This window comes from Lepidochelys kempii, chromosome 2 (assembly GCF_965140265.1).
Source record: "Lepidochelys kempii isolate rLepKem1 chromosome 2, rLepKem1.hap2, whole genome shotgun sequence".
NCBI lineage: Eukaryota > Metazoa > Chordata > Testudines > Cheloniidae > Lepidochelys > Lepidochelys kempii.
In genome coordinates, this window is record NC_133257.1 from 108468072 (window position 1) to 108490740 (window position 22669).

The 22669-nt window shown below is 38.3% G+C and overlaps 1 protein-coding gene across 2 annotated transcripts in view; it reads right to left on the reverse strand.

Annotated features, from left to right (window-relative positions):
* CDKAL1 (CDKAL1 threonylcarbamoyladenosine tRNA methylthiotransferase) overlaps positions 1–22669 on the reverse strand; it is a 664051-nt gene that overhangs the window by 395397 nt on the left and 245985 nt on the right. For both annotated transcript variants that reach the window (XM_073331895.1, XM_073331896.1), the window contains exon 8: positions 4157–4277. In XM_073331895.1, the coding sequence (XP_073187996.1) occupies positions 4157–4277 (121 nt within the window). The remainder of the gene's footprint in view (positions 1–4156; positions 4278–22669) is intronic.

A 22669-nucleotide genomic window follows, 5' to 3' on the forward strand; every position in this document is an offset into this window, starting at 1 on the left:
ACGACTCAACCTGTTGCCCAATCGTAAGTGGCCTAATAATGAACTAGATGGAAGTGACAGAAAAAGGGACTGCATGGGATTCTTGTGGTGTCTCAGACTCGAAGGAGCCAATAACCCGGGAGGCTAATTGTAATCTTGAATAGAGAGCTGCTCCCTAGATAGTGTACCAAGAGGCATCACAAACTAGGAAACAGAAGACTAAGGAAGTAGAAACACTTCACCAGAAGGAAGAGGACCAGACCATCTTTGATCCAGTTGAATCGTTCAGAGGAAAGTCTGACTGGCCAAGTAGGTCAGAAAACAGGCACCAATATTGATTAAACCATGGAAAGGGTAAATAAGATCTTTCCCTAGATGGAAATGAAGCTGTGCTACAGAATGGGTTTCTGAACTTACTTCAAATTGATAGGCAGAGAAACCAGATCAGGAGATCATGCAGATAGTGAAATAGCTCAATGGCCCTTTTCCCAACAGACATATAAAAAGCAAATGAGGGGCTGAAATATGGTAATCACATACTACACATGTCTGAGGCCTACATAAAAACAGAGGACCAAATGAGATATGTGGATAAGGACATGGAAATCAATCTGATTCAACACAAGAAATCCCACCCCCACCCCATCCCAAGTTTGGGCATTTACACTGCAATTTTATAGCCCTGCAGTCCCATAAGCCTGTGTCAGCTGACATGGACCAGACGCAGGTGTTCTACTGCAGTGTAGAAATACCCTGGGGAACCAAGACTAAAAGCCCAAGTCCTGCTGAAATCATAGGGTCTTCATAGCTGTCCTGTTGTATATAAGAGTCTGAATAGCTAACCCTAGTGCCTCCCTGAGTGACAATTTCTGGTAAGTGATAGGAGTAGGAGTAAGTAGTACAGAAAGGAGGACTACGTTGTGTATCCCAACGACTCATGCCTCCCCACTGATTAAAGCCTGATTAAACCACATATGTTGTGAGTCATTCCTGCGCTAGGCTCCAGGCAATCCATAAACCAGGAGTTGTTCTGATGACTCTCAGGGCAGGTATATAAGCCTCAAAGGAGAAACAGCAGCTCAGTCTGCTCAACATCATTTCTCCCCTGCCTGTTAGTGGTGACAGATTCCACAAGTCTTAGCTTGCTCCAGCCTTGCTCTTGCTCCAGGCCTGTTCCCAGTCCTGCTCCAGCCTTGTTCTTACTCCAGCCTTATTTTAACCCGGCTCTGAATTCCTGATTCCGGCTCTGACCCCTGGCTCCTACCTAAAAGCCTGACTTCCACAGCTCTGACCACTAGGTCCGACCATCCCTATCATGGTTTCTGACACTTAAGACAAATTTAGATTTACTAATCTACTTCTGGACATCTTAAGAACCTGTGAAACCTCTTCTGCCCTTATTGCAGTATGCACTAAGGGTTGTTTCTGTGATCTTATTCTGGAATCTGAAAAGATCTGACCCTGGACTGGAAATATTTTCTTTGGAGTTTAAAGTTTGTTGCCAGTAGAAGCACCAAGTGTTTACACTGTAAACACAGAAATTAATAAGATCACAAGAAAGAAATAATTACGGATCCAAAGCAGCGGTGAACATGGGGGCAATCTTAGGGCTTGTAAAGGTGGAAACATTGGGCCACCGCGAAGCTATTCGTACCAAAAGCAACATTAGAAAAAGAGGTGGGGCCAGATCCAGGGCTGTGTAAGGATAAGGCAGCACCTCTTCAGAAGAAGATATGCTACTATGATAGTGTTATGGACTGACTCTCAATGGGTGGAAGCAGAAGCTGCCATCACAGATTCTCCATACTCAATGAATTCCCTACCTAATCAATTCTCTGTTATATGTACAGATCTGAAAAGGAGATACAGGGAAATTTGTGGCTGGACAGGGCATGCTGGGCTAATCTGGTAGAGCAGCCAAAGGAGTAGAGACAGGAGAGACTGGATTGCATGCACCAATGCTATAGACAGGAGTTTGGAGCCAGGTAGGGCCCTGGGCGGGGGGATGGAGGGTGGACGGGACACGAGAGAAGAAAGAGGAAAGTTAAAAATAGGAACAATTTAATTGATCATTTGAAATTGTAGCCTTCTCCAAGCTCCTTCCAATATATAGGATCACAAATGTTCACTAAAAATTGTAACTGTAACACTTCTTCCTTTCATGATGTAGCTGACACAAATTGAATTTTCAGTGAAATGTACTGTACCAATAACTAAATTTCAGCACTTTTTCCAATCCACTTTTGAACAAGTCAGATAGATCAAATAAGGTACTGATGTAAAAAAAAAATAAATCTCAAACAGCATTCTAAAGCAAGACAGCTAAAATGGACACAGTTAAAATGTAAGTGTGATAAATTGCGTCCCACACTTCATTGATTATATGGTGTTTACATTCTGAGAAACCTGCTGTGTGCAGCCATTGTGGAACTACTTTTCACCCTTGAAAATGATGACAAATATCGAGAGTCATCACCAGTACACCAGTGGTAAGACAAGTAAAAAAACCCCGAGAAAAGTAGTAACCTAAATCTTGAAAGACAGAGGTTATGACTGTGCCACCCATCATCTTCCACCCATCACCCATCTTCCACCTATTTCATACCACAATGAAATGACCTTGGTAAGTTCTGTAGCCCATATATAAACAATTTATTTATTTCTGCCTTCAAAAAAAGTCAACCTATGTCTGATTTTTATCTGCAATGATCTATTTGACTGACCATATTGTCCCAGCATGTGTAAAATAATTGTACATTTCATTTAGACTTGAGCAGTAGGATTAAGAGCTCATCTACACAGGGATATGCAGGAAAATTAATCCAAATTAACTAAAGGTGTGAATTTAAACTAGATGAAAAAAACTGCATTAAATCCCTGTGTGGACACACTCATTTAGAATCAAAGTGGCCTTAATTAGGTTTAGTTTAAGAGTAAGCTAACAATTTTTGTAAGGTTGGTAATTATCCTAAAAAATAATCTACCACTGGAAATAGCAATCCATTCTACTATCTGTAGGTCAGAGTCAGAAATCAGAACCATGAGAAAAAGGGGTTACTGGAGAACTGGTTCTACAGCCTTATCAGTTGTTGAAAATGGACTGCTATATTGCTACTAAGCATTGTGACAAATACTGACAAAACCCAAGAAATTCAATATTTCAGTTGAAATTTGGTCCTTGACTCATCCTATTATTCCTAGACAGAGTCTGTGATCAGTGCGTAGTATTTCATGGCTGTAAAGTATGTTTGCTACATTTAGGGTGACCAGATGCTAAATCCAAAATATCAGGACCGTCGCAGGGGGAGCGCCTTTTCAATGGCTACACTCACCCGGCACGTTCGGCGGCGGGAAATAAATCTTGCCACCGAAGGAAGAAGTACCCACCGCCGAAATGCCGCCGAAGCCCGTCAGCGTCTGAAGTACCCGCCACTGAAGTGCCGCCGAAGCCCGTCAGCGGGTCACCCTAGCTACATTTAATAGCTATATAGTCACAGAGATATGATACAAAAACTGTCAAAATGGAGACCTAAGTATCATTAAAGCTCACAATGGGCACTCAGATACATGCATACAATAACTTCAGACATCAATGGGAGTAATGAGAAGAGTGTATACTTGAAGGCAGATTTTGTTCCTAACAATCTTTTCCTTATATCAGATCCCTTTTTAACTTAATAAGTTACTTTTGTCAGTTTAAAATCAGGCCTCCACTCCACTGTAGCTTTTCAGAATGCACTTTTAGTTAAATATATAAAAGATGAGGAATAAACAGTAAAAAGATACAGTACTGAAAGCCCACTTAAAACAAGAACAGAGGGTTTCATTTCCATAAAATAAACCACAATCTTCTTAAATATACTTACCTCAGGGCAGAGTGGTATAAGAAACCACTAAGTAGTATAATAAAGGGAAGTTATAGAAAATAATTTTAATAAAAACACACAAGTCTTCCTGATAGAAAAGTTATTGGAATGTACACAAGCAAATGAAGATTTCTTTTTTTTTTTTTTTTTTTTAGAAAGAACACCATTTAAAATCCTTTATGGTTTACAATGTTTTTTCCCTCCTCCTCGCTACAAGATTCAAAGGAGTGCACACCAGGCCTAGACAAAAATGAAATTGAATTCCCTAGGCAGTGCTGAATATTTTATAAGTAAGTTTGGAAGATGCTTACCCGGTATTGATGGAAATGATTTCTATCAGTGGGTTCTTCCTAATTTTTGGCAAATCCAATCGAGCTCCCCCCAACCGTTTTCCATTATCTTTTTTCTGACCCAGCAGTCTCACAGAGTGACCTTCAAATGAAGCACAAAAATACAGTACATATTAAACATGAATCCCATTACTTTACTTTAATTTATTGTTTTACACATATCAAGGGTCTGCATTTAAAAAAATAAAACTGAAAAATGAAAAGAAAAAGTAATCATTTGCCCACCAACAGAGTAATGTATAAAGGGACATGAACAGTTAAAATAAATCACATTAAAAATCTAATTTACTTTTCGCAGCCTATTCAATGAAAATAGCTTCACTTTCATGTTCTCACGCACTAGCAACACATGGCAATGCTTCAGCTGTAAGCATGGCAGGGTTTTACACTATTTCTACATTTTTAAAAATATGAATAGAAATTCATTTTTAAAAATAATTAACTAAATTTTAATTAATTGTTCTTAAATTTTATTACAGTGGTTTTCAACTTTTTTTCTTTTGCAGACCCCTACAAAATTTCAAATGGAGGTGTGAACCCCTTTGGGAATCTTAGTCATAGTCAGACCACGGGCTGAAAACCACTGGCTTATTACATAACAGAACCTAAATTTGGGATCTAATTTATTATGGTTGTGTCAATTTGCACAAAAATGCTTACTAAATCTCTATTGGCAGGGTGACAATATGTTGTACGGTCTCTCAGATGAGAGCCCCCAGGTCACAGAATGAACTTCATCATAACTTACTTCCTAAGGCCAGTGGAGCACAAGGAGCGCTGTCTACAAGTGATATTTTCATGCTGCATGCAGATGTGTATCAGCTACACCACTGTCTCCACATCCCCTGTCTATGGACTTACAAAGCGCACATGCCAGCGGTTCACTCACCTTCAGAAGCAAAATATTGCAATGAAGAGCACAAACAATGTCTTTATAATAGCCAGAGGGTTGGGTGTAATACCCCAGAGTGACAAACAGGAGAATACTTAAGCACCATATCTTACAAGAATGTAAAGCAAATAAAACTCATGGCTGGATATCTGATAGAGATGGAAAGAGGCTTGGCTGGACATCTGATAGAGGTGGGAAAAGGTTACTAGTAAAAAAAAATAAATAAATAAAATATTCTTCTAGGCTATTAGAATCATCTTCTTCAGTAGAAGATGGGAAAAGGTGGGAAGCTCTTCTTTGATAATGTATGATACTTGGCATGAATATATTTTTTTTTAAATATACCATTACAAATATAAAACTACCCTTAGGAGAAAAAAGAAAAGCATTAAATAAACAATGAAGTAGCAACTGAACGAAGTCCAAATTGCTTCAGTGAAATGGATTTCAAGTTCAACTCAAATAAAAAACAAGGTCCAAGCAAGTTTGCTCATTCCTACTATACCAATAGCTCCGCTTAGAAAATTAAATAATCCATCCATTAATCATGATGTCTCTTCTCAAAGGGTTTTCATCAGACATTAAGAAATTTAAGAATAATGTAGCATTCATACCGTGAATTCTTCCTATAATATGGCAACAGTAACTCACAGTCAAGCAGCTGCATTTGGCATACTATTCCTTTTCTAATTCTTAATATAAGTAAATTTTTTCAATCAAAAACTATTTAATGAAGAAGTGAGAAAGATTAGCATGATAATATAATAATTAATACTATAACAGGTATCAAAAGTTCAATGATACCTGAGAAAGGAATATTATTTTTGTACTAGCACATGACAGAAATTTCATTACATCCTGCTGTGAATTCAGTAATATGCTGCCTTTGCTAATAACATTTGCTAAATTATTCATCTCCACTATCCCATACAAATAGCAATATCTCTGTCTAATGATACAACTAGTTATTTTCCAATCCAATGGTTCATTAAGAAGTCACTAACCTACAAAATGCATTTTATATATTTTTAATAATAATGGAAGTATAGCAGTATGACATGAATAGAAATGAAACTGTGGGCAGTGTACCCCCTTTCTCTATTTCTTATAAATACTGTATCTCTGCAAAAATCTGAACTGAAGGAAAAAGTAACTTAGTGTGAACAAAGGATAGAGAGTTTACTGTTACAGTGGTTTATTTGGAATGGGTTATTTTTTCCAAGCAGAAATCAACAATAAATGGTCTTCCCAAACCATAAACACGAATTAAGACTAAAGGCAGTAAGTAGTGTAGATCATACATTTATAGCAATGTCATCAGAACAACATTCGAAAGATGGGAAATCAGGAGTTCAGTTTAAAGTAGGGCTGTCAACCAATTAAAAAAATTAATCGCGATTAGTCACATGATTAAAAAAATAATTGCAATTAATTGCACTGTTAAACGATAGAATACCATTTATTTAAATATTTTTGGATGTTTTCTACATTTTCAAATATATTGATTTCAATTACAAAACAGAATAGAAAGTGTACAGTGCTCACTTTATATTTATTTTTATTACAAATATTTGCACTGTAAAAAACAAATGAAACAGTATATTTCAATTCACCTCATACAAGTACTACAGTGCAATCTCTTTATAATGAAAGTTGAACTTACAAATGTAGAATTATGTGCAAAAAATAACTGCATTCAAAAATAAAACAATGTAAAAGTACTAGCACCTACTTCAGCCAATCGCTCAGACAAACAAGTTTGGTTACAATTTGCAGGAGTTAATGCTGCCCATGTCTTGTTTACAGTGCAACTTGGAAGTGAGAACAGCCATTCACATGGCACTGTTGTAGCCGATATCGCAAGATATTTACATGCCAGATGTGCTAAAGATTCATATGTCTCTTCATGCTTCAACCACCATTCCAGAAGACATGTGTCCAAGCTGATGACGGGTTCTGCTCAATAACAATCCAAAGCAGAGCAGATCAACGCATGTTCATTTTCATCATCTGAGTCAGATGCCACCTGAAGAAGGTTGATTTTCTTTTTTGATGGTTCAGGTTCTGTAGTTTCTGCATCTGAGTGTTGCTCTTTTAAGACATCTGAAAGCATGCTCCATACCTCATTCCTCTCAGATTTTAAAAGGCACTTCAGATTCTTAAACCTTGGGTCGAGTGCTGTATCTATCCTTGTTTTGTTTTTGAGTGCAGTTATACAACAAATAAAAATCTACATTCGTAAGTTACACTTTCATGATAAAGAGATTGCATGCACTACAGTACTTGTATGAGGTGAACTGAAAAATGCTATTTCTTTTATTTTTACAGTGCAAATATTTGTAATAAAAACAATAATATAAAGGGAGCACTGCACACTTTGTATTCTGTGTTGTAACAGAAATCAATATATTTGAAAATGTAGAAAAACATCCAAAAATATTTAATAAATTTCAATTGGTATTCTATTGTTTAACAGTGCGATTAATCATGATTAATTTTTTTGATCGCAGTTAATTTTTTTGAGTTAATCGCATGAGTTAACTGTGATTAATCGACAGCCCTAGTTTAAACCAAAGTTCTGAAGTAAAAAAAATTATGTCACGGAAGTCTAGAAAATTCCTGTTTTAATATATAAATCCTGCCTCAGCCCCATTAGCACTATTTCCCATCTATCTTTCAGATGTGAGCCACACATCACTATGAGTATCAGAGAGAAAACTCAAGATATCTACATGTAAAGTACAACCCTGTTCACTAAGCAGGGGTTAGAACTGTGGCTCTCAATCTTTACAGGCTACTATACCCCTTTCAGGAGTCTGATTTGTCTTGTGTACCCCCCAAGTTTTACCTCACTTAAAAACTACTTGCTTACAAAATCAGACATAAAAATACAAAAGTGTCACAGCACACTATTCCCTAAATAGCTTACTTTTGCATTTTTATCATATAATTATAAAATAAATCAATTGGAATATAAATATTGTAATTACATTTCAGTGTATAGCATATAGAGCAGCATAAACAAGTAATTGTATAAAAATTTTAGTTTGCACTGACTTTGCTAGTGCTTTTTATGTAATCCATTGTAAAACTAGGCAAATATCTAAATGAGTTGATGTACTCCCTGGAAGACCTCTGTGTACCCTCAGGTGTACACATACCCCTGGTTGAGAACCACTGGGTTAGAAGACCTGACTCTCCTTTGCCTTCATGACACAGGCAAAGAGTCCACATGACCCTTCATGACACTGTCAAAGAAACAGCACTTTGATGCTTCATATATGCAAGAAGGGAGGCAACTTCTTTCATGTGACAACTTTCAGAAGTCCCCCAGCAATAAGAACAGGATAAGCAAAGGTAAAGGGACCAGTGTTAAGACTGATACTATAATTTAGTATTTACAGAATGCCTGTACTTTTGTAAAGGGAGTCCTCAGACTTACGACACAATTCATTCCTCAAAATCGCATTGTAAGTCGAAACATTGTAAATCGAAACCGCTTTTCCCATAGGAATAAATGGTATAAAGGGGGGATTGGTTCCTGAACCAAACCTTGATACACTATTTTCACCAGAATAACCCAGATTTTTCTACTAAATGCATTATAGATGACTAATGTTGCAACATCAATGTATTTTGCATTTTGTAAACAGCATTCAAATAAACATAAAAACTCCCATATACTGCTCAGAAAGCCAGGGAGAACGGCACAAATGCTGAACCTCAGCCAATCACTGTTCAAGCTTTCTGACTGGCTGAGCCCAGGGCTGGGAGCCAATCAAAATAAGCGGCAACCCTACCCGGCAACTAGCTACCCTGCAGCCTTGAAGCCAATCAGAAGTGACTCCTTTCAGCTCCATAACAGTATAACGCAACAAGGAAGTGACTTCAAGCAAACTTTATGCAAATTGAGCATTGTAAGGGCGAAACAAGCATCCTAAGGGTGAAACAGGCAGTCAATTGAAAAGTGTTGTAAGTGGTGTCCGACGTAAGTTGGGCATCGTAAGTCAGAGGACTCCCTGTATTTTGAACTACAACACTCTCAATTCCTGGCACATTGAAACTTTTGTTTTTTCAACCTCAGCTATAAATTTGTGACCTTCGAACATCCCTCCCCCAATAAATACAACAAAGATAGTTTTGTTTTAAACAATAGCTTAAGAATTTGTTTACTACTTTGTTCCTATTAAGAAACCAATAGAATTTTATAAAACTGATCCCTATATCTCTTTACATAATGTAGATCTTTCCTCCCACTGTGTTTTTGTTTGTTTTTGTTATAAATCTTAAAAATAAATATTTTATCTCCCAAAAGGGTAAATTAATTGATCAATATCAGCTCCAAACTAATGTCGGGCATGATGCAGAAAACAGTAGCACAAAATCACATTTATGAACACCTTACAAAGCATCAGATTATGAAAGGGAAAAAGCTGTGATTAGGTTTCCTTCCAAGGCCCTCTGAGTAAGTTTGTCTACCTTTCTGACGCTACAGCACGGAAGCCATCGGTAATTTTGTGAATGTTTTCCTAAACCAAAACACAAGCATTTTCATATGCTTCTGCACAAAACATTTTGAATAAAATATGAGTTAATCAACCCAGCACAATAAGCAATGGTCTTCCATTTTAGCTATCAAACAAAAAATCCCCGAAAGCTTGTTCACAGCTCACGGCCTTAAATCAGACGACTAGATTCACACAAGGGTCATCTTTTTAAAACTACCCTATGACATTTGGATATAGGTTTGTTCTGTGAGCAGTATGAGAGTCCAGAACCTATCTATAGCTGTAGTAATCTCTTACACAATAATGATAGCAAGAGAGATATATTTCTATTTGCACTATCATATAAGCAGACAAAAAAACCCAACAACTGTACTTTATGCAATATTTGAAAGAAGTTTAACTAAAGATTTGGCTAAAGCTTCAGAGCAACTAGACAATTACTGAATAATCAATGCAGATTATGATGCTATTATAATACTAACCAGATCCAGTCAAGAGTTCTGCAGGGCAGAAACACTCACACCAAGTCTTAATAGGATCATGTTAGAAATAATTTAAAATCAATCAAGGTTCACTAAAGTGCACGGATGAAGGTTTCAGTCATAATTCACATTTACACACAAATTAGCAAACTCAACTCATTCCACCTGGAACAGCCACAAAGAGCCCAATGTTAGAACAAACAAAACAGGAACCAAATCTCTTTTCTGTTCACCTAAACCACAGTTTCTCAACCTTTTCAGGTTGGTAACACCTTATTCAAGGTTAATATTTTCACATTATATTATTACTATGTTATAAAAGAGTAAAAAAAAGTGTCAAGAAAAATGGCAAGCCCGCATAATTTATTTGTGAGTGTTCATTTCAAAAGACTGACAGATAATACTTGAGCTTGAAGGGGAAGGATGTGTTTGGAGTGACATTTTCCTAGCTTTAGATTGTAACAAAATTTTCAAAGCCTCGTGGCCTATCATGATCCTTCTGGGGGATGGGACTCACTGGCTGAGAAACGATAACCTAAGCCTTTAAATCACAGGAATTATATTCAAAGGGTTCAAGCTGTATTGACTAATTTTTGCCAGTTTGAGATGTTATGATGATTTTGTGTGGAGGAACTTGACTGAAGGATCATGTACATCTAAATTCAGCGTGTGAATATCAGTGCTACCAGATAAAATAGATATTAACAGTCCTACTAAGTTACAAAAACAGCCCAAAGTAGCTCCATTCTATCAGTAATTTGAGCAACCAATGAGAATCTGTAGGAGATATAAATTCATTGGAAGATGGAGCAGCTAGTCCATCATTAGTTCATTCCCTAAATCATCACACGCTATTTGTTAGACCTATAACTACTCAAAGAGTACTTCTCGTTGGGCACAATAATATTTTCAGGATTTTACCTATAAAATAGACCAAAGTTCAGCTATCTGCAGCAGCTGAAAAACACATGAATAGCTTTGAAAAGTCTTCAAAGATGCAGGAAGCCCAAAATCTTGAAAATACAAGTTCATATTGTTTTCATTTTGCTTTATTACTAGCTCTTTCTTGTGCTACTTCCACCACCTATTCTTAAAGTTTAATCACCATTTCCGCAAAGAGGATTTTATTTTCCCCCAACCGCGCTGCCAAGTCTTCCATATTTCACACAAGTGTCTCTTAACCATCTGCTTTAATCTTTCCCTGCATCTTCAAAAAGCCAACATTACACTCTAATCTCACATACTCTTGCATATATACACACTGCCTTCCACTGCCATCCCTGCCTACTAAGTGCAGAGCTTCCTTTTCTCTAATGGTAATGTTGGCCCAGAGGCACAAAGAGGCAATGAAGTTGGGGGATGTAGAGAATCTGCAAGCTGAAGACATAGGAAGAAATCTCCTCAAAGAAAAGGCTGAAGGAAGGGGTAGATAAGGAGAAAGGCAAAGTGGTAAAGAACACAAAGCTGTCATACAGGCTTAAGAAAAGTATTTGTATGTGTACGCAGGGGGTGGGAATCAGAGAAAAACTGTGCGGGTTGAATGGAAAGAAAGACAGTAGTTATGGGATATAAAGCAATTAAATAGAAAAAAGATGAAAAAAAATTAGATGGAGGAGAGAATCTAGAACAGTGAGACCAAAGAATATAGTGAAAGACAGAAGAAATTGATGTGGGGTAGAGACAAAAAAGGAAAACAACAAAACTGCTATTGAAGGTTAAGAGGTACAGAGTGAAATATGAAGTAAGGCAGAGAAATTGCATTCTGTCAGGAACAGTGCCTCCTGTCATCACAGAGAGGAATCCTGCTTCCAGAAAAGCCAGTTTGGAGTTAAGTGTCAAGAAAATGAAAGTCACTTCTTTTCCCTACTCTACTAGTAGAGTCACTTCTTTTCCCTACTCTACTAATCTAAGTAGTCTGTGTATCTCTGTCTGTGAATAAACTGAAGGATTTTCATGGTTCTGACAAAGTGCGGAGATCACCTCTCTACCACCAGCATGGGTAGAAGTACGAAAAAAGTGTCAAACTATGCTAGCTTGGAAATGCTTCTAGTTTACAGTTGTCTTTCTGAGTTGTTTTTGGTTGGGTGGCTGTGAGTGACAGCCACCTGCCTTTTCACAACCTCAGTTGGGTAAGAGACACTTGTATGAAATATGGAAGACTTGGCAGCCCTGTTTGGGGGGGAAAGAAAACCCTCTTTGAGGAAATGGTGATTAAACTTTAAGAATAGGTGGCAGAAGTAGCACAAGAAATAGCTTTATATAGAACCTTATATAAATGAACTTGAGAAGGCAATCACCTCCCTAGCCTCAGGAAAGGCTACAGGAAAAGATGGAATTGCAGCTTAAGTACTGAAACAAGGACAGATTGTGCTTAAACATCTGCACAATGTCTTGATTGCTTGCTGGAGGGAAAGAGAGGTACCACAAGACATGAAGGATACCAACATCATAACACTGCACAAAATAAAAGGAGATTGGAATGACTGTAAGAACCATAGACGAATCTCTCTCCTTAGTGTTGCTGATAATCAGTCATTCTCAAGGACTGCGAGTTCTTGCAGAACACGTATAACCACAGTCAGTATGTCTTCCATGTCAGATTAACTATCAACATGGTCTTGCACTGAGACAACTTAACGAAAAGGGCCAAGAATAAGGAAAACTTCTCTACACGGCCTTCACAGATCTTACAAAGGCTCTTGATCTGATCAGCAGAACGGGTCTTTTCCAATTGCTAGAAATAATTGGTTGCCCTCCAAACTTCGTCAGTGTGGTTTAATCATTCCATGATGGCATGAAGACTACAATCCAATCTGATGGTTGATATCTGACAGATTTGAAATCCACTGTGGTGTCAAACGGGGATGCATTTTGGCATCAGCACTCTTCGGTATATTCTCCTCTCTGCTGCTTTGTTATGTTTTGTCACGTAGTACAGAGGATGTACATTTTTATAACAGTGGAAAACTCTTCAAGATTGCATGTCTAAGCGCAAAAAGCAAAATCAAACAAATCTCAAAACTACTGACATAAGAATTTATTTTTGCTGACGATCGTGTTCACTGCACACAGTGAAAAGGAGCATCAGTAACTTTGCAATAGCTTTATGCTAAGTTGTAATGAATTTGGACTAACCATCACTCTAAAGAAAACAGTGATTATGGCTCAACACGTTGACTGCACCAGAAGTATCAATACTAGCAACACACCAGAATTTGTGCATAAGTTGTGCAACCCACAATCAGTTGTACTGGATAATTTATCCCTAGACATGCTAAAGTCTCACATTAGGAAGGCAACCACCACATTTCGCCAACTGACCAGGCACACGTTGGACAATGAATATCAAAGTACGGATCCACCAGATGTGCATTTTGAGCATACTGCTGTATGACGGCAAGACCCGAACCACCTACAACATGCATGAGAGAAGGCTAAACACCTTCCACTCCTCCTTCCTTCGCCATATCCTAAAAATGATGTGGGAAACTGAAATTCCTGATATCGAAGTACTTTAGAAAGAAAAATTACCAAGTCTAATTACTATTCTCAAACACAGACATCTCTATTGGCTTGCTTATCTACACTGGATGGACAATGGATGCATTCCAAAGAATCTCCTGTATGGAGAACTTGGGGATGCTCCAAGGCCATTAGGTCAACCTAATTTTACAAGGATATTTACAAGAGGAATTTGAAAACTTCCATCATCAATGCTGTGAAGATACAGCTAGCAACACCAGGGAGTCAAATAGACTGAAGAGATGCAGTTGAGAGAGAGGAAACTAAGAGTGAAGAGGAATGTGCAGCAGGCCTCAAGCACCAGTAGTGCGCTGGCTTCATCTTCTGGCCCTGATCCTTACATGTGTTATCTGTGGCAAGGGCTGTCACCTGAAAATGGGACTTTGTAGCCACTTACAATGCTGAAGCATGACATATGTAACTAAACTTCTTAGGCACTTACACCATCTTTCGAAATGGACAGTTGTCTTAACATTTCTGCTCAGAAGCAATATTTATTAAAGTAACTATGTCTCTTAAATTTTTTCATTCCCAACTTACAGAACAGGAACAACAAATGGCTTGCAGTCTTGAGTGTATTTTGTTGTACCCATGCAATTCAAAAAATGTTTTCTAAAAGTATATTTTATAAATGACTATAAGGCAAAATTATATTTTGGGGGGAAGGGAGGATTCATTTGTTCCATTTATAAAAATCAACTTCTGTGCACCTATTACTCCTACCACCAATTTTGGGCGCCAATTTAAGCGAGTTTTTAGTACTCCAAATTTTTATGCTGTGCAGCTATTCTGAACCGAAGGACTATATAATTTGTTTGCATTTAATAAGCTTTCATATTATTGTTAGTTTTATTTGAAGGTAGAATGTGGGTTTTTAAATGTTAAGTTAATTTAACTCTCCCTCCCCATTAAAAAGATGTAAAAATCTATAGTGTCAATACAGTTAGAAAACTAAGAAATTACTTGACAATAATCAGGATCTTCTGGGCACATATAGGCATATTCTGTGTCAATGCAAGTAGAATTTATTAAAGTAAAGCTAAATAAAAATACTTTGGCTTTTAGTTCTGAATATGGTGAGGCTGATGATTATTACCATCTCTCCCAGGCAGGAGTTCCATAACCTAGGTCCCAGCTACCATAAAAGTGCTATCTTCTGTGCTCATGACCCTCTTACTATTGGTCAACAGTTCTACAGTTCCAGTGGAAATTAACTATCATGAGAGGTGAAGGTCATAGAGGGAAAGGTAATCTCTCAGCTAGACAGGGTTAGTTTCATGAAGGTGTCTGAATATCTGAACTAACACCCGAGTACAGAGGTAAAGGCATAAGTCTGCAAAATTTTCTTGTGTCAGTTTTCCTCTTGCACTGTTTTCCTCCATTGACGGTTGAGTTTTTCTTCCTTTCTGGTACTTCTGTCATGCCATTCAAAAATCATAATGATCTTTGTGGGTACTGAGCCAGGAGGGGGCACTTCAGTGCTAGGAAGAATACAGTAGTAATCTACAGACACCTATTTACCATTGGGACGAAGTGAAAGAGAATTAATGTCTACATAAGGCTTTCAGATGGAGGTAGGCACTAACTATTATTTTTAAGAAAAGATTAACTTCATAACATCAATTTTATTATGTTTTTGATAACTGGAAATACAAAAACAGGATATTGTTTTTTCAGCATTTAATAGTTTCATTGTTATGTTAAGTACATGGGAGTATCTGTATTTTATTTATTTATATATATACTATATTCATAATTATCTGTGGGTTTTGTGGTTATTGCATTGCTGGATGAGAGGTAACTAATGGTTAAATCCTGCAGAAACCTAAAACAATGGTTGTAGACAGAATTTAATTGCCTGTTGCTCAAATGGATAATAGAAAGAATACCCTGTATGAAGACTACCTTTGACCCCTTTGGAGAACTGCATAAACCAATCTGGTCAGGAGACCTGCTCTAAACCTCAGGAAATCTTTGGGCAGGAATTTTCAAACAAAAGGACCTTGAAACAGTTCCAAGACCAGCTACATCCTAAGGAAGAAATACACTGACTGGGGATGGTCAGATTGTCAGACAGTCAGCAGTTGCCGGGCGTAGCTTTTCTTGCCCTGCCCCAAAGTTTGGGGGGTGATTGGGTCAAGTAGAACCTGGCAAGGAAAGGCTAAGCTGAAGTAAGACCATATGCATTTAGGCTTTATTTATTTCTAACCTTCTGCATGCAATGTTTCTGTGGATAAATAAATCATACTATGATTTGAACAAGCTGTTCTCTGTCACTGCATTTAACAGCTGTTCCCAGCTCGGATTCTATATAACAGGGGCTAAAACCAGTTGGTCCTACTGGAGGTAAGATGGATGTAGAGTGACCATTTTTGTTGGATGGAAATAAGGGAAAACCACATAAAAATTAAGGGACAATGCTTTATTTTAAGGGACATTTTAGGGGAACACCATTTCCTTTAGCATATCATGTATTGTTCTCTCAAGTGTACGTTTCTACTGCCCTCAAGTATACAATGCAATCATTATGAGCTTCAATTTGATGTTTAAAATAAGGGACAAGTGGTCACATTAAGGGACAGATCAATTAAATAAATGGTCAACCTATATGGATGGTATAAGAGGTACTGTAATGTGGTGGTCCAGACAAAAGTGGAGAGGATTCCACTCAGAGAAGGGCAGGTATAGGCTTGTCACTTGAAAGAAGTGCTGACCGAGAGACAAAGAGAGGTTGCAGATACAGCTCACTTGTGAACAGTTATGCTGCTTAGTTTTCTTTAACTGGAGAATTCAAATGTGACACAGCTAGATGAAAAATGTTCCATAATTTCAACCCAGTCCCCAGGGGACACGACTGCTTTTTGCTAGCATACACTTCTTTAAATCACATCCAGACTGAAAAACAATCACCTGAAGAGTTGAAACTGGCGCAGACAAAACAATAATCTTCCACTGATAGCGGGTAGCACTGAGTGCAAATTCCTGCTCTTAATATTCTCCTTGCAATACTTCATTCTCCCCTTAAACTGCTGGAGACTCAGACTGAGGCTTGCGAGTCACAAGTGGCTCTTTAATGAAGCATGCTTCATACGTCTCTTTGTAGCACATGATATTAAAACACTGTGTGATTTAATTATTAACCAATCTAAGTTATTAACCAATCAGGATCCTTTTACTATGTTATTAACCACTTGCAGTTGATAAAATAATAAAACTTGGTCAGTCATTTTGCTGTGAGAAGAATATTCAGCCACCTGTAATGGTCTGTATTTTAAATTTTAAAAGGACAGGATGAATATTAATCAGCGCCCTTATAAATCAAGATTTATGATTACAGGAATTCCAAAACTAATGCAAGAATGAAATGATTTATGTTACGAAAACCCGTAAACTGGTTTTCTAGCTGCTCACAGAAAATCTCAGGAAAGATTATTATTATTCATATGGGCATAGCTCCGAAAAGGTCTAATCCAGAGTCGAAGTAGGGGGCACAACAGCAGGAATTGTCGCTGACTCCTTGAATTTAGTTTCAAGATATAATAAGTAAATGTAAAACAATGGGAGGGGGCATGAGTTTAACAGTAATAATAATGCTATGACCCAGGTTAAGAATGTGTACAACTTGATGGCTCTGAATCTTATAAACTTATATCATCATTTAGACAGTTCCTCATCAAGCCATAATCCCCTGTACTCCTTCTCTATACACACACTGGCCTCACTGCTTATTCATGTTTGTGTTATCTCTTTATATATACACAGATTATTTCTACAACTGTTGCACTCTCAATTTTAAAAAAGGAGTTAACAATGCTTTCCAGAAAGACAGTCCTAGAAATAATGTCAAAATAAATAAATAAAACCATCCTTCCAAATCTATCCCAGAACTATCTGAGATGAGTGAATCTTCCTATTTCTGTCTAGTGATTCCATTCTTTCTGGAAAGACTAACAAGGTAGCGTTCGACCTGAAGGCCTTTGATTTCATCATCCTTCCCATTCAACTTGTGTGTGATGCTGCTGGTGGGGACAGGGAGGTAAGGTAGGTTGTAGAAGTAGATTTAAAGAGAAAAGCTCAGGAGTCAAATTAGGTGAAGGGCTCCTCAATGTTGGGATTCATACTGGCTGCAGAGGCAGGCAGAAGGGTAGGGAAGGAAGCAAAGGAGGTAGATGGAGGGAACTGTGTCAGACGCTAGAATGATGGGAGATGTTGCACTTCTGGCCAGCTGGGTACAAAGACAGGGACAGTGATAATGTGTAAGTGCAGAACCTCTAGAACTGATCATTCTATGAAGTAAATAAGAGGAAAGAGGAGATGGTGAAAGAAGCAATATGAGAGGTTACCTTGTCTTAGGTCTCAATAGGTTCCAGCAGCAAAGCTCTTATCAGGCATTTGTACATTTCTGCTCATTCAAACAAAGTAAGAGAGGAAAGAGATACCAAAAGATGAAGATTGTGGTGAACATTTTCAGAGCTCCTAATCTGGGACTGAGAGGCAGGGGTTTTCCCATAAAAATCTATTTTACATTTGGAAATTTTAAATTGTAAACAATATGACATGATCCTGCCCTCTTCTTCATATTTGTCTCTATTTTTTATTAAGTTTACCCATGGAACAATTCCTGGATCAATTCTCCTTGAAGCAGCACCTACTGCTAGTAATTGACAAGAGGTGCTATTTCTGGCAGAATGGATTTTCCTCCATCTCTTCCCCCTCCCTCTTTTGGTTTCCATTTTTCTTTCCTGTGTTGTATCTCCTCTCCTGTGTTTTTCCTGATGTGGTCTCTCTCTTCACCCATTGTCTGCTTCACTACTCTATTTTTCTAGTCTCCTCTATCTATGTTTGTGCTCTAAGAAAAATTCCTTCCTTCATACTGCTCACTGCCCTCGCCTCCTTTTCTCTGTCCCTCTTCCTTCCTGCTCTGTGCCTCTCTAATTTCCCCTAAATTTACCTCCCCTCATGATTATTTCTCTCTGGGGGCTGGCAGAGCTCCCACCCTCTCTCTCTTCCTCTAACAGCTTCTATCCCTCCTCAAGCTGAACTTCAGTCACAAATTGCCAATTTTCTAGACAGTACACCAAATATTACATTTAACTCAGCCTGACTCCTACACTTTTTATTCTTTATTCTGGCTCTTATTCTTTCAGCATTTCTCTTAATGTGAGGCTGCTTGTCCTCAACTTTTAGTCTTGAAACATTATCAGCACTGTGAAATCAACAATGCATGCAATTATTATTTAATGTACTGGTAAAATACACACACTTATTATTTAGACAATCTTATAAGTAAAAATACTATATTTTAGCACATACAATATACACTCCACTTCTATGCTCACCTTTAGGTGAACTACTAAAATACTATCAGCGATTCATAATTAGTTAACATATGAGGTCAATTAAACAGTTGGCAAACACTAGTTAATATTTAAACTAGGAATGGATGGGCTACTTCACCAGACAGGTCAATGTGACTGAAATCTAGAGAGGTTATGTGAAGTATGAAAGGTTCAAGCCTGAAGTAATTTCCTTTACTTGTTTTCAACAATCAAGTCCAGTGACCCATTATAACACTGTATTTTGTGAAAACGTCAGACAGACACAATGTGATTCAACCTGCACTTATAGTCTCACCATGTCCCAAGAGTGGAATAAAGTGTGTATGAATACTACAGTTCTAGCCCCTACAGAAAAGAAAATATCCCCTACAAAATGATTTAACTTCAAGAGGAAATTTAAAAGTAAGCTGACATCTAAGGAAAAAAATATCCCAACCTCTAACATCTACAATGGCTTTAAGGGTTTGAATTAGTGAAAAGTGGAAATTAAAAATTAAAAATTATGGTAAGAGTTAGCAGTTATGGCCTCTCTTTTGAGTCTACAATGTGAGTATGGCTTATTCCTTATCCCACCATTGTATATACTTTTTAAAACGTTACACAGACACACACTATTACAAAAATTAGGTTTTTACGATCATACGGAAAATGTTGACTTGAAAATAGGACCAGCACAGATACAGATATCCTGTGGCTCTCATCAGTGTGGAAGGCCTACTTTATTGGTCCACCAGCTGAAACTGATGACACCAAATGGGTTTCAAATGTCTCTAAAGGGTGAATCCTTGCAAACAGAGGCATTTCGTTCATGAAAGTATTAACATAATATGATCGTATTCTGTCCTAGATCACTTACAGTAATTCTACCCTTTTCAGTATATTATCTTCACAGATCATCTTGGAATACAGAGCTGTGAGAAATGTCTAGGAAAGAAGTTGGAGTGTCAATAATGTAAAAAGTACTCCAAGTTCAACTGCTGTGGCATAGACAGTATTCAGAGTCTTATGATCTGATATGGCTGTGGTGGAGACAAAAAGTTTTATTTCCTTCACTATTGAATCTGCATACTCTTGGAACTATTTCTGGTGCCTGGCAGACTGACAAATCTTGGTTACATCTTGCTGGAAACGAGTAACTGAGAAATTTTCTACTACTTATGGGATCAGAATAAATTCAAGTGACTGGTCTCTTCCAGGGGGAGAGGTTTTTGCTTGAGTACAAATATCATTTGATACAAGCTTTGGTGATAAAAATTACAATTCTGCAATACAAAAACCACGAGTTGCCAAAACTTAAGTGTATTCTGCTGCACAGTATCCACACAGGATAGGCGGATTCCAAGAAGCTGCAGATACAGCCATAGGGTACTAATGGAATGCTTCGGAAATGGTCCTTTACATGGTAAAGTTTCTAGAATTTATCAGACACAACAGAATAATACTATGAGAAGTAAGAAATTTTACAGTGAGTTGAAAGAGATTATAGAAGGAATTAAGGAACTCTTAAGATTTGTGATAAAAGCCGTGGTGATGTAAGAGTTGAAGGCAACACTCTCTCTTGAATGCAACTCTGTCAACATAGTTTCCTCAATAGGCTGTTGATAGGACGATAAATGTGAATTTTTTTGTCTTGTATCTTGGAGACTTGACGGGACCGAAGGTGAGCCAAAAAGTAAAGCTACATCATAGAAATGTTTGGAGTCTATTTCTAAAATATAGAAAGCTGAAGCGACCATTAGGAACACGGAAATATATTACTGTCAAGTCTGTGAAGCAAAGACCATCTTTAGGGATCTATTTCTCAAATCATTAGGATAAGTCTTCCCTCTGAGCCTTGTCTACACTACACAATTTTTTCAGCAAAAGGCAGCATCTGTCGACAAACCAGTGGAGGTGTACACACTTCAATGCTACTTTGGTGGCAACTCTCTCCTGTTTGGCTGACAAAAAAATTCAGCTTGATGAGAGGCATAGAGATTTTTGTGCAGTTACAGTGAGAAAGTGTCAGTGTAGACACTGCATTCATTATGTCGCCATAACTGGCCTCCAGGAGGTATCCCACAATGCCCACAGTGACTGCTCTGCTCACTCTTTTGAACTCTTCTGTCCTGCATCCAGCTACACAAGCACGCATCCCTCCCCTTTAAGCTCCAGGAAGTTCTGAAACTGCTCCACGTGGAGAGCTCACACAGCTCCTACCTGGACTACAGGGAAGGGTTGGACGATTGGTCTGTGGAGAGAGGAGGCTCTTGGAGAACTCACAAGGAATCACAGAATCAAAACATTAATTTGGAATCCTGCTCTCCCCAGCTCTAGAAATGCAGTGGCTGGCAGGCAGGGCAGGCTGCTGCTGGGGCGGGAAACAGCCAGGGAGGGAGGTGGGGGCTGATGTTGGGGGTGTCCCCCTTCCCCTGCCTCAAGACTGGTTGCTTCTGCTGCTGTCTGAACTTAAAGAGACAGCATGCCGACATACTCACTCTCCCCCAACACACACACACACACACACTCTCCCTGTCTCACACACTTCCCCTTTACCCCCCAAATTTCAGTTGAAAAGCATCTGGCAATCTAGTATGATGCCCATGGAATGATGGGATTGAGAAACCTACATCATGTGATGCTGTACCTGCTCCATGAGGCACTGAAAACCCTTCCCAAAGCAACATGTGGCCAGTTGCACAATGGGATAGTTACCCACAGCGCACTGCTCTCTGTGTCGATGTAAGAGTTGCTAATGTCGATGCGTTCTGCCAACACAAGGAGTATAGCGTAGACATGCAACAATGGTTTAATTAAAGCGGTGGCTGTATGTCGGCAAAACTGGTGTTGACAAAACTCTGTAGTGTAGACAATGTCTAAACCTGGACTCCCTGACTATGATTTAAACAGTGAGAAACAAGACTGAAAATAGAAGCCTCCAATCTAATAGAAAGAATTTTGACTAATTTCCACAGAAATGATCCTCTTCTGGGGATACAGTGATTGCTCTTAATTCATGTAGGTTTTGAACTCACTAATAGAGCTAGTCTCTTTCTTTCTTTTTTTTTTACTTTAATTGAAGAGGACATGATTGTGCTGATGGTCAGGGGAGACTGCTGAAATTTTATCTAGTTTATCTTTTCATATCATCTTCAGGATCCATGTATCTTATACTATTTCAGTTCAGAAGTCAAAGACAAATCTCAGAAATAACCCCTTCAGAGAGGAACCTGAGCAAACATGGACTCAGTCTATGAAGAGTACTACTCTGGAAACTGGTGCTGGGACAATCTCTCTGAGAACTGTATGAAAAATATTTTCAGACTGCATAAGAATGCTGATGTTCTAGCATGTTGTCCTGGCACAGGAGCTAGCAAACAGAGCTGTAATTTCAGTGGGAATTCTGTTGGAAGAGAAAGTATTTGTATTTGGTTTTGTATTTGTATTATTTGTATGTGTAGAGGCTTGTAAGGGCTTTGTGCTGGAAGAGAAGCTGAGTCCTGATTAGGGGGCAGGGGCTTCTCTGACTATGGGTCCTATAAAGGTAACCAGCCAGGCAGGCAGCGGCGCAGGAGCCAGCAAACAGAACTGTAAACAGGGGAGTTTCAGTGGGAGTTTGAAAGGGGAGTTTGTATTGTGGTACTTGTTTGAGGTTTGTTTTTGCTGTGGGTGGTGGTGTTTTGATGTGGTTTATGTTTCCGAGATTAACAGGATTTAGGTGGGGAGGCAATGACAGATACAGAGGCAGCAGT